Source organism: Myxocyprinus asiaticus, chromosome 30, assembly GCF_019703515.2.
Source record: "Myxocyprinus asiaticus isolate MX2 ecotype Aquarium Trade chromosome 30, UBuf_Myxa_2, whole genome shotgun sequence".
Taxonomy (NCBI): domain Eukaryota; kingdom Metazoa; phylum Chordata; class Actinopteri; order Cypriniformes; family Catostomidae; genus Myxocyprinus; species Myxocyprinus asiaticus.
Window position 1 is genome coordinate 9,745,281 of NC_059373.1, and position 13,024 is coordinate 9,758,304.

A 13,024-nucleotide genomic window follows, 5' to 3' on the forward strand; every position below is an offset into this window, starting at 1 on the left:
GCCAATGGTAAAGTAATTGTGTCCTCGTTAGAGCAATTTCTTTCATCGGTGTAACCTGGCAGCTTCCACAGCACAGGGGTTGAATACTTATGCAAGCAAGATATTTCAGTTTCTTTTTTTTTTTTTTATATTTCCCACCATAAAACCAATGTCACCTAACAATAATTGATTTTGAGTTCCAGTGTTTTAAAATAAAATATCAAACAGAATGAAATTTCAATGCACGTTTGTAATTCAGTAATATGAGATAAATGGTCAGGGGTCTGAATACTTCTGCAAGGCACTGTGTATACATACATATATATATATATATATATATATATATACATACACACACACACACACACACACACACACACAGTTGAAGTCCGAAGTTTATATACACTTTGGTTGAAATCATTAAAACTCGCAAACTAAAGATTAGCAAACTATAGCTTTGGCAAGTCGTTTAGGACATCTACTTTGTGCATGACACAAGTAATTTTTCCAGCAATTGTTTACAGACATATTGTTTCACTTTTAATTGACTATATCACAATTCCAGAGTGTCATAAGTTTACATACACTAAGTTAACTGTGCCTTTAAGCAGCTTGGAAAATTCCAGAAAATGATGTCAAGCCTTTAGGCAGTTAGCCAATTAGCTTCTGGTAGGCTAATTGGCTAATTAATCAATTGGAGGTGTGGATGTGTTTTAAGGCCTACCTTCAAACTCAGTGCCTCTTTGCTTGACATCATGGGAAAATCAAAAGAAATCAGCCAAGACCTCCAAAAAAATTGTGGACCTCCACAAGTCTGGGTCATCCTTTGGAGCAATTTCCAAATGCCTGAAGGTACCACGTTCATCTGTACAAACAATAGTGCGCAAGTATAAACACCATGGGACCACGCAGCCATCATACCGCTCAGGAAGGAGACACATTCTGTCTCCTAGATATGAACATAGTTTGGTGTGAAAAGTGCAAATCAATCCCAGAACAACAGCAAAGGACCTTGTGAAGATGCTGGAGGAAACAGGTAGACAAGTATCTATATCCACAGTAAAACGAGTCCTATATCGACACAACCTGAAAGGCTGCTCAGCAAGGAAGAAGCCACTGCTCCAGAACCACCATAAAAAAGGTCAGACTACAGTTTGCAAGTGCACATGGGAACAAAGATCTTACTTTTTGGAGGAATGTCCTCTGGTCTGATGAAACAAAAATTGAACTGTTTGGAGTTAAAAGGGAGAGGCTTGCAAGCCAAAGAACACCATCCCAACTGTGAAGCATGGGGGTGGCAGCATCATGTTGTGGGGGTGCTTTGCTGCAGGAGAGACTGGTACACTTCACAAAATAGATGGCATCATGAGGAAGGAAAATTATGTGGCTATATTGAAGCAACATCTCAAGACATCAGCCAGGAAATGAAAGCTCGGTCGCAAATGGGTCTTCCAAATGGACAATGAAACATACCTCCAAAGTTGTGGCAAAATGGCTTAAGGACAAAAACGTCACAAAAACTTCAGTCCGACAGAAAATATGTTGGCAGAACTTAAAAAGCGTGTCGAACAAGGAGGCCTACAAACCTGACTCAGTTACACCAGTCCTGTTTGGACGAATGGGCCAAAATTCTAGCAAAATGTTTGAACCAAGTTAAACAATTTAAAGACAATGCTAACAAATACTAACAAAGTGTATGTAAACTTCTGACCCACTGGGAATGTGATGAAAGAAATAAAAGCTGAAATAAATCATTCTCTCTACTATTATTCTGACATTTCACATTCTTAAAATAAAGTAGTGATCCTAACTGACTTAAGACAGGGAATGTTTTCTAAGATTAATTGAAGATTAAGGAATTGTGAGAAACTGAGTTTAAATGTATTTGGCTACGGTGTATGTAAACTTCTGACTTCAACTGTTTTTTTGTTTGTTTTTTTTTTTCACATTACAGAACAACATTTTTGGGGGGGAAATGTGTGCAATGAAAAAAATGGCACAATAATAAAAAGAAATACTCTTACAAAAACAGGCTTCATTATCTTTTTGTAAAATATTCAGTAATTTATTTTATTTTTAATTGAATTTTTGTTTTTTTTGTTTTGTGGGTGGTGAAGTATGAGCCAGACAGGTTTCATGAGATTCACCCTTGTAGTTTCAACACCCTTGTTTCATGAATGTTGTATTTTCAAAAGGAAAAAATAATTTGTTCAAATGTCAGGAGAGGCCTAAGTCACTGGCCTAAGCCTATGTTTATATTTCACAAAAGTGACTGTCCCTTTTGTTTTTCTAAAAAAAAAAAAAAAAAATTATTATTATTATTTATTTATTTATTTTTTTTTACCTTATTCAGGAGGACTGTCACATCCAGAATGTGTGGTTGATGGGTGGATTAAGTATTCTCACTTCAGTTCCTGTCATGCCCCAATCTGTGTGTCTGCTCTGTGCCAGCAAAGGCCAGCATGATGTAAGATCAGTTAACTACCTCTCAATACATCACTCAATACCACTAAATCATCACGCATGTTACTAATTGTATCAGAGCCCAATTCTAAAGCACACATCAATAGTCATGTCATGAAGTCCATCTCAGTTTCCATTACTGAATGAGAACAACAAATAGAAGTTGATCCTTGCCTTATTTTAAGTGACAGTTTGATGTTCTTTTGTTCAGATGATCTACTGCCAGATGTGCTGTGAACCTTTCCACCAGTTCTGCCTGCCCCCAGACGACCGCCCGAAAGAGGAGAGCAAGGAGAACTGGTGCTGCAGACGTTGCAAGTTCTGCCATGTTTGTGGACGCAAGAGCAAGCAAGCAAAAGTACCACACAATCAAATTTATCTACTGCCAAATGTTTCTGCTTACAGTCCCAACAATGCAAAATGCAATTGTACAGTATATTGGAACTGATAATGACTTGAAATATTTTAGCTGATCATGCAAGTGCTGTATACAAATGTTTAGTATTGTCTTATGACCCTTATGGAAACCTGACAACTGTAATGTTCTCTTTCACCTCATTTAGCCAGTTTTGCAGTGCAAGAAATGCATGAACTGCTACCATCCGGCCTGTTTAGGACCCACATATCCCAAACCTGTCAGAATGAACACATCATGGGTGAGTTATCTGTCCTGTTGCATGATAACGTCCTAGCATGTTTTAATTAACACTTATTCACACTTACCCAATCAAAGTTGATTTATTCAGACAGTGACAATCAATCAATTTATTATAGTCACAATTTCATCTTGTTTCTTTGTAGACTTGTATGCTGTGCATTAGGTGTAAGAGCTGTGGTGTGACTCCAGGGAAGTCCTTGGATATGTGGAACCATGAGCTGAATCTCTGCCCTGACTGCACCAAACTCCACAGCAAAGGTTTGACACAGCACAGTGTTGCCATATTTTGTGGTTCATTTTGACAAATCAGACTATATATTAGTGATCAGCAAATAAATTATACCCAGTTAAAGAATTAACAGAAATGATCATTCCGCTTTGTGTCAGACAAAATCTACCAACAGTCAAGTGAATGGATAGTGCACATTTTCTGTTTTCAAATAGTTTTAGTCAATTTGAGTGAATATTTCCCAAAATAAGTGTTCATTTAAAACCTGCAATTTTGTATATGTCATCATTACATTTTTTATATTTGTGTGTATATATCAGCAATCGACCACCCTGTTAGAAATCAGTATCCCCATCAGCCATTAAACAACCCATATCGGGGGGCCTGGGTAGCTCAGCGAGTATTGACGCTGACTACCACCCCTGGAGTCACGAGTTCGAAACCAGGGTGTGCTGAGTGACTCAAGCCAGGTCTCCTAAGCAACCAAATTGGCCCAGTTGCTGGGGAGGGTAGACTCACATGGGGTAACCTCCTCGTGGTCGCGATTAGTAGTTCTCGCTTTCAGTGGGGTGCGTGGTAAGTTGTGCGTGGATTGTAGAGAGTAGCATGAGCCTCCACATGGTGAGTCTCCGTGGTGTTATGCACAACGAGCCACGTGATAAGATGCGCGGATTGACGATCTCAGAAGCGGAGGCAGCTGAGACTGGTCCTCTGCCACTCGGATTGAGGTGAGTAACCGCGCCACCACGAGGACCTACTAAGTAGTGGGAATTGGGCATTCCAAATTTGGAGAAAAAGGGGTTAAAAAACAAAAAAAAAACAACCACCACCCATATTGGTTAGGCACTACATTTATAAATTTGTCATTTTTTAAAATTGTTTTCCAGGCAACTTCTGTACGGTGTGTCTGAAGTGCTATGAGGAGAATGAGTTTGATAGCAGCATGATACAGTGTGCCCGATGTGCCCATTGGGTCCATCCCAAATGTGAGGGTCTCACAGGTAAGACTGTGTTATGTGTTTTTTATGGTAACTATCAACACCTTACAGATCCCACACTTAGTTCTTTCTCACTGTTACTTCCTCAGATGATCTGTATGAGATCCTGTGTCCTCTGCGGGGGAAGAGTCTGGTGTTCTCCTGTGCTGCATGCAGTAAGAAATTCCACAGCGGCTGGAAGGATGTGGTGCTGGAGGTTTTGAAGAAAGGATTGGAGAAGATCATGAATGGATTGAAGAGCTCTCCGACCTCCCAACACCTCTTGATTTGTGCACAGGTTAGGTTTTCAACAGGCTGTTAACTGAGACTTCTCTGATAGTAACTTCAACATAGTTTAAAGCGGACATATAAAAAAAGAAGACTTTTTCTTGCCAAGTTGTAAGTAATTTAACAGAGAGGTTGACTAATTATTACAGACCAAACTAAAACCAAAATGCTAAAAAAAAGTGTACAATATGTCCCCTTTAAGGGCATAGTTCACCCAAAAATTCTCTCATCATTTACTCACCCTCATGCCATCCCAGATGTGTATGACGTTCTTCAGCAAAACACAAACGAAGATTTTTAGAAGAATATATCATCTCTGTAGGTCCATAAAATACAAGTGAATGGTGTCCAGGCATCCGAAGATCCAAAAAGCACACAAAGGCAGCATAAAAGTAATCCATATTACTACAGTGGTTTAATCCATATATTCAGAAGCATTATGAGAGTAGTGGGTGAGAAACAGATCAATATTTAAGTCCTTTTTTACTGTAAATCTCTAGTTTCATTTCCACATCTTCTTTTGTTTTTTGGCAATTCACATTCTTTGTGCATATCGCCACCTACTGGCTGGTGGAGATTTACAGTAAAAAAGGACAAAAATATTGATTTGTTTTTCCCACACATAATATTGCTTTTGAACACATGGATTTAACCACTGGAGTCGTCTGGATTACTTTTATGCTGCCTTTATGTGCTTTTTGGGCATGCCCAATTCCCAATGCGCTCTAAATCCTCGTGGTGGTGTAGTGACTCGCCTCAATCCGGGTGGCGGAGGACGAATCTCAGTTGCCTCCGCATCTGAGACCGTCAATCACGCTATTCTCTGCAGCATCCACGCACAACTCACCACGCGCCCCACCGAGAGCGAGAGCCACATTATAGCGACCACGAGGAGGTTAACCCAACGTGACACTACCCACCCTAGCAACTGGGCCAATTGGTTGCTTAGGAAGCCTGACTGGAGGCACTCAGCACGCCCTGGATTCAAACTTGCGACTCCAGGTGTGGTAGTCAGCGTCTTTACTTGCTGAGCTACCTAAGCCCCCCTGAAATATTCTTCTAAAAATATTTGTTTGTGTTCAGTAGAAGAAAGAAAGTCACACACATCTGGGATTGCATGAGGGTGAGTAAATGATGAGAGAATTCTCATTTCTTGGTGAACTATCCCTTTAATATTTGTCTGTTCATCTTCCCATAGTGTCTTGGTATATCGAACTTTGAAATGAGATAAAACATAAAAAATGTAAATGAAAGTTTAAAAGCCCAAAAGAACCATATCATAAAATGCTTCTATTGATTAGATTCAAAAATTGGATTGTAACAAGTGTGCTTTGAATGTGTTTCTGAACAGTGTGAGGCCTGTCCAGACATGGAAATTGAAAAGGAACAGTCAGGATGTTGTCTACATCCTGTAGAGCAGAAGCTGCAGAAGAACCTGTACACCACACTGGTGAGATGTGTGACCATACATGTTTAGTTATGACCACATAAACAAGGTTTACAAATGAAGCATTCCACAAGAAGAACAGACATTAATGTTTTAACATGTACTGTGTACTGGAAGGTGGAATTCATAGAAACTTGTCCTCCAAGAATCCCTATAAATTATTCTAGATACTCCCAAAATACCTCCAAAGCCTTTTTTAAGGAAGAAAGTAACTGATTAGACTTTACTCTGTTTAGAAAGCATTTCATGAAGATGTTGCGACAGTGATGGTGAGAAGACTGAAAAAAGAGGAGTCTCTTCTACAGGAGCAGAGGCCCACATGCCATGCCAAGCAGTATTATTTAAAGGTAACTTTTATTTTAATTTTTTCGCTACCTATAATAGTGTCATGATTGACTTTGGAGCTTTTCAGGTCAGATGTCACTGGGAATTTTCTTGCAATACATAATGTAGGAGGGGTTTTGTGGAATATATTTAATTTTCATTATATTTGTTCCTTTTGCAGCTAGTAGAACAAGTATTTAGTTGGTTCAGCAGTCAGGACCACAAAACATGGAACTCTCATATTCAAGTATTTCCAAGGTATGTACTTCATTTAGTATTTTCTTTTTTTATTATGGGTTAAATTCAACTTAAGCTCTATTGACAGTATCTCAAGCTTGCTGTCAGCTACCACTGTTAATTTTGACTGGTCGTAATTAAAATGATTACAATGTTTTTTTTAATGACAAAGTCTGTGTTGCAGTTTTTTGAAGCAGAAATTTGAAGACTATTTTGTACTGGAATTTTTAACTACTGGAATTATTGATTTATGTAAAGTTGTCTAATGGCATTTTTCCACTGTACGTTACGGTTTGACTCGACTCTGCTCGCTTTACTTTTATGAGCTTGCTTTTCCACTGCAGTTTAGTGCCGCCTCAACGTGGGAGGGATTATAGGCTGATCATCATAGTTGCGCCTCTACTGCCGTGACATCATCTTAAACGCGACACAAACATTACTGACTATAAACAATAACACGACCGCTAGCTGTTAGTTACTAGCTTTGCATTGTGCTGCATAAAGCAGTTGTTGCATGGTGATTTTAGACAAGTGTAACAGTTAAATTGGCCTGGTTGTTTTAGAAGCAAGCTTTCCAGTAGCTGGTCAACTAAATAAAGTGAAGCTTTCAAGCAGAATCTAGAGTTAACGTAACAAAACGTACCATCCTCCATCGTGGACTCCCAACAACACCGTGGCCGAGTCAAGGCCACTCTCCCTCCCATTGCTCGCCGGTCTGTTGCCATAGATAGCGTCCATTTGGTCGAACCACTTCCACTTTCTTCTGTTTGAACCACTCCGGCTGTTGTGGTCCTTGATGGTTCTGTAGTCACTTAAGTTTTTTTATCTTTTCCCTACACTTTTGGTAGCCATGTGCGGCCAACAGCTGAGACACTTCCTGAAAGACTTTTTCATTTTGCGTCGTTTCGTTCGTTGCTAATGAGAGGAACGTCTGCACCTCGTTTATTGACCACGGCGTGGTTTTGCGCACAGCCATTTCTTTTTACAATTCGAAAGTTGTGTGAACAAATGATGTCGCTGTTGCTAACTTTAAAACTAGCGGGTTGATGTCCCATGTCGCAAATCCAGTGACGCTGGTAGTGACGATTCTCTCTGACCAATCAGTGATCTGCAGGGTTTTGACGTCACATTTAGTATTGGCTCGGCTCGCTTGGAACTTCGACCGAGATGGTACTAAAAAAAGTATCAGGTACCAGGTACTATCCACAGTGGAAAACCTCCAAAAAGCGAGCAGAGTCGAGTCGAGCTGTACCGTGCAGTGGAAAAGCCCCATAAGAGAAACTTTTGGTTGTGCATTACCGGCCTTATCACTTCACTGATGCAAAATCACAGAATACCAATGAATGGTTACACCTGAACCATTGACCACCCAATTGGCAAATTACTGAATACATTTACTTACGAATATGCTAAATGTATTCTTGGTTTTCTTTTTGTTGTGTTTTTAAGTTAAGATGCATTTTTGCCCCTTTTGTTTCATAGTGGTATGCTCCCTCAAGCAGTAATTCCCCCAAGTGATGAACATAATTATGCACAATGGCTCAAAGTTCAGGACCGCACCATTATCAGGCCAGAGGGGGCCCCAGAAAACCCTCACTCAAAAGGTAAATACTTGTATTTTTATATTTATGGCACATGCTCTTCTATTGTTTGTGTCTTATGTTTTTTTTTATTTATTTTTTTACATGAAATACAGATCTGCAGAACTCCTTTGGGGATGAAAGACAGTGCAGCTTCTGCCAGCAACATGGAGAAGCCAAACCAAATGTAGGTTATGCCTCTGGCAGTTCAATATTCAGAGATAAGTATTATGTTGGGCTCAGTTGAGTTGTATTGTCTCTGTGTAGGATGCTGGTAGACTGCTGTATATTGGGCAGAATGAATGGGCACACGTGAACTGCTGCGTGTGGTCGGCGGAAGTGCAGGAGGTCAAAGGGGCATTATTGCATGTCCACAGTGCTGTCGCCAGAGGCCGTTGCATGGTTGGTATCACTTATTACTGTATAGTGTCATTAGTTATATTGTCAAACAGAATTGAGCATGTATAAAGAAATGGAACAAAACAAATAATATGTTGAAAACCTGGACAAACAGGCAATTAAATATATATTTTTTATAATAAGTATTAAAAACTATATTCTTTCCATTTTATATAATCATTCTTGTCTATATACTGCAAATAGGGAGATATATTAAAATGTATATTGCCAGGCCTGGAAAAGTCATGGGTTTCTAATAAAAGTTTATTCGGTCAATATTTATTTTTCTACTTGTGCTCAGTTCTGAAATATTTAATTGACTTGATTGCTCTTTGTTAATGATTTATAAAAAAATAAATAAAAAAAGATTAAAAAAATTAATAGAAAAATCCTTATCCCAGTTTCACAAGCGAAAGGAAAAGTAAAAAAAATGGTATTGGTCAAAACATGTGGGAACCCAGCCAGTTGGTAGAGGGAGAGGGCTTTGACAAGACAGTTGTGAGATACTTTTCATTAGAGGTGCACCGATACCAATTTTTGAAGACCGTTGCAAGTACCTAGATTTGGGTATCGGCCGATACGGAGTACCGATACGAGTAGTTTTGTGTTTGTAAACGTATGCCATTCTATATGCATTTAATATCTTGATATTGGCAATATTAGCATTTTCAGTCATTAAAAATGACAAATCAAGACTGTTTTAATAAGGTGAAGCTTACCTTTAAAAGGATCCCATCTAACACGTACACGTTATTCATGCTGTATTGTTGTTATTATTTTCATATAGTTCTGTACATTCACGGAGAGGACAGTGCAGTTTTAGTATTGGTTGATTGTTCTGGTTTTGTTGCGTTGAGCCTAACTGAGTTTGACGTCTGTTTGATTGCTTTATACGGTGTTGTTATTGGCCTGAAGTAAAGTGACACAGTAACTCCCATCACTTTTTCCAGCTTCGTCTTTACACGTAAAAAAATATTTTTGGAGTTGCGGTGTTTATGGCAACAATGGCCTTCTGGCGCGAGCATCTCTGGCGAGAGTATGATCATGGCGCTCTTTTTTTTCTTTTTTTCTCAAACACAAATGTGCGGAGAGAGAGAGATGGTGGATGGAATGAAATCTCACGCATTAGTTTCAAATTATTTATTTTCTTACTGTCTTTTATCTGTCAAAATGACATTTGGAATCTGTTATGTGCACAGAAGGGGGGCACCAGGGGCCGGTTGCACCAGCTATACATACGTTAGAACTTAGCCTAGTTGTGGCGTAATTGGGCACTAAGTCACAATTTACGCACTACTAAATATTTGAGCGTTGCTCCATTGAACTTATGTAGGACGTAACCCTACGTATAAATTAAATATTTGCAGAAGACTCCGACCAGGAGTAACTGATAGAATAAAAAAGCAGACTCATTTTAAGACATCGATGAGCTCATGTTTTGCATGACAGGCATCAATCCTTTCAACATACAGTATGATGTTGACATTTATGAGAGAGAGAGAGAGAGAGAGAGAGAAAAAATGTACTTTTAAGCGGCTCTTCAGCATGAAACCGATCTAACGGTGCAGTTTTCAGGGTACGTCGTCCGGTGTCAAGTTTCAACACATTCAAAATATATATAGGATAGTAAAATAAATAAATGTCTATTTTTCCAGCCTGTTGTATTAGTATTTATTTATCACCCCTCAATTATTTTAGATACATTTCCTATATTATTGTTATTTACATAGGGCAAATATACTATTTATCAAATCTACTTTTATTACGTTTCGTATATTAATTGGGATTTAATTTATTACAGCTGACAGTTACATGAACAAACAAGGTTTGAACATCAACCGTAACAAGATCAAATTGAAGTTCATGGATTTTTAACGCTTCCATGTATAAATATGAAGGCTTACGTCCCAGCTTACGTGAGAACTTGTGCACAGCTGGTTCAACCCTACCCAGGGGCGCAAGCCTAAACAAATCTAAAGGTGCCCTTTTGGTCGTCCAGAAAAAGGGAAGACATTTTTATAATTCAATTAAAATAGTTAAATAAAACAAAATTAAAATCTCATAATCTCACAATAACAGTAATAATGTGTTATTATGAGATTTCTTTGTAATTCACAGGTGTATTAAAGAAAATTAAACAGAGGTGCCTTTAAGAGTGCATGCTACAGCGGATCGGGGGTGGATTCCAATCGCAAGATCCTCCCTATGCCCTATACTCACTCAGAAGTGCAGAGCCCTTGAAGTGGGTACTCTGAAGGAAACATGTATGAATGTACCCTTCACTAACAGTCTTGTGGAAAACATTTTCTCACTTTGGTTTTGAATGAGCTTTCGAGTGCATCCCCTCCCACAGCAGAGCCCTGCAAGGAAGCAAAAAATTCAGTTTTGAATTCGGCCCAGAACATCGAAGTGCTGTTACCTCAGATGTGTAACAGCTCAGATAAAGAGTCCACTCCATGTATTGTGTTGTAAGTTCATCAAAAGAATAATACTTGATTGGTACCACATTTCCGACATGGCACGCCTGCAGTGTAGACAGATTTATTAATTAAAAAGGGTTGCGTCGCTTTCGATTAGACTTTTAAAGAATACTGCCATTAACTGAAGGAGCTGTCTGGTTCAGCCAAACTCAGTTTGTTTTTTGTTGAAACTAATAAGCCATTAGACTTAAATAATACCATGGTATTACCATTTTTTTAGGATATGTAGTCTACCGTGATAAGCATTCAAAATCATGGTACCATCTTGACACCATCATTGAACCATGGTTCTGCCATATTATTGCTCTAAGGTCCTGTATATTTATAAATATTAATGACAGAATACAGTAACATAACATTACATGAATGTTAAAAGAAATGAAGGGAAAGTAATATAAGAAGTGTCAGTTATAAATAGAAAATGAAGTGAGGGAGCAGAGATGAGAGATAGTGAAAAGAGTGATGAGACAAGAAAAACATTAGAGACCTCTAACAAAAAAAAGACACTGCTGTTACCAGGGTAATACCATGGTACTTAATGATTATTATATTCATTGATGATACTGTCATGGTACTCCAAGGTACTTTAAAAATTACCATGGTTTTACTATGACACATGTCATAAACATGGGGTTATCACAGACCATGTCTGAGAATAAATAAATAAACAAGTGTAATACCATGGTGCTTTTTGTGAGAAATATAACAGAATAGGCTATTATTTGTGATAAAGGGGGGGGGGGGAAATCTGTGCCCTTTTTCATCCTCTTGTCCCTGCTAAGGTCTGTGTACGTCACTGTTTGGAATTATCCGTTAAAAAAATCATGAATGAAGTGCTTGGGAATGTGAGTTCTCACGCCACACACACGGGAGAGAGAGAAGGCTCGTGCACGTGAGATAGTCCACATAAATCAGATAAAGATGGATAAAATAAAATAAACTAATGTTCTAGATTTAAATGGTTTAAACACATTAAAATGTTTCTCATGTTTTCAAACTGGTCTTAGAAGTACTATGCACACATGTACAACCACGTCATTATATTAATGTACTCGTACTCGGAAATATGAAATGATGACACCGATACAGAGTACGAGTATTTACCCCCCAGTATCGGCCCAATACGAATACTACTGAGTAGTATCGGTGCATCCCTACTTTTCATTACGAACTGGATTTTCTGAAATTTCTGAACTCTTGTTTTTTATTAGCGCTGTGAGCGTTGTGGCCAGACGGGGGCGACAGTTGGCTGCTGTCTTTCCTCCTGTCAGAGTAACTACCACTTCATGTGTGCTCGTGCCAGCAACTGCGTTTTCCAGAGTGATAAGAAAGTGTACTGTTACAAACATCGTGACCTCATCAACAACAAGGTCTGTATTGTGTTTTACTCATATTTAATGTTTTACAGTTACTGTAAAACTGAAATGTGATGAAAGTTAACATTCTGATTTTCTCTTTGTAGATCGAGCAGGGCAATGGGTTTGAAGTTCTCCGAAGAGTGTACGTAGATTTTGATGGAATCAGTCTCCGTAGGAAGTTTTTAACAGGCTTGGAGCCAGAGTCTGTAAATGTCATGATTGGTGAGTAAATGGATGCTGTTTTACTTCCGCCATGTTAGTTACTATAAGAGAAAATTCATCATGTCTTTCATCGTGTACCTATGCAGGATCTCTACACGTTCAAAAACTTGGTGTTCTGACAGAGCTTTCAGAAAATTCTGGAAAATTGTATCCAGTTGGCTACCAGTAAGTAATATGAAGACTTTCAGTGAAGTCCTTCAGTTTTTTGGCAAACAATCTTTTCATTTAATGCTATGGTTAGTTATCCAAAAATTAGTAATGTAATTTTCTTTTTTCTTGTTACTGTCCAAGAAATTGTTGAAAATCCATTAAAGGGCACCTAGTTACTCCAGCACAAAGTTTTTGCTGAGTTTCCACTGTTATCAATACCCTGGTATTATCCT

General features: G+C 38.6%; 1 protein-coding gene across 2 annotated transcripts in view; it reads left to right on the forward strand.

Annotated features, from left to right (window-relative positions):
• The window catches only part of LOC127421184 (histone-lysine N-methyltransferase 2B-like), a 47,962-nt gene that overhangs the window by 22,354 nt on the left and 12,584 nt on the right, over positions 1 to 13,024 (forward strand). For both annotated transcript variants that reach the window (XM_051664008.1, XM_051664009.1), the window contains 15 exons: positions 2,333 to 2,446; positions 2,654 to 2,800; positions 3,006 to 3,098; positions 3,244 to 3,358; positions 4,217 to 4,330; positions 4,417 to 4,604; positions 5,946 to 6,044; positions 6,278 to 6,388; positions 6,547 to 6,623; positions 8,085 to 8,206; positions 8,299 to 8,369; positions 8,450 to 8,584; positions 12,273 to 12,431; positions 12,524 to 12,641; positions 12,728 to 12,806. In XM_051664008.1, the coding sequence (XP_051519968.1) occupies positions 2,333 to 2,446; positions 2,654 to 2,800; positions 3,006 to 3,098; positions 3,244 to 3,358; positions 4,217 to 4,330; positions 4,417 to 4,604; positions 5,946 to 6,044; positions 6,278 to 6,388; positions 6,547 to 6,623; positions 8,085 to 8,206; positions 8,299 to 8,369; positions 8,450 to 8,584; positions 12,273 to 12,431; positions 12,524 to 12,641; positions 12,728 to 12,806 (1,742 nt within the window). The remainder of the gene's footprint in view (positions 1 to 2,332; positions 2,447 to 2,653; positions 2,801 to 3,005; positions 3,099 to 3,243; positions 3,359 to 4,216; positions 4,331 to 4,416; positions 4,605 to 5,945; positions 6,045 to 6,277; positions 6,389 to 6,546; positions 6,624 to 8,084; positions 8,207 to 8,298; positions 8,370 to 8,449; positions 8,585 to 12,272; positions 12,432 to 12,523; positions 12,642 to 12,727; positions 12,807 to 13,024) is intronic.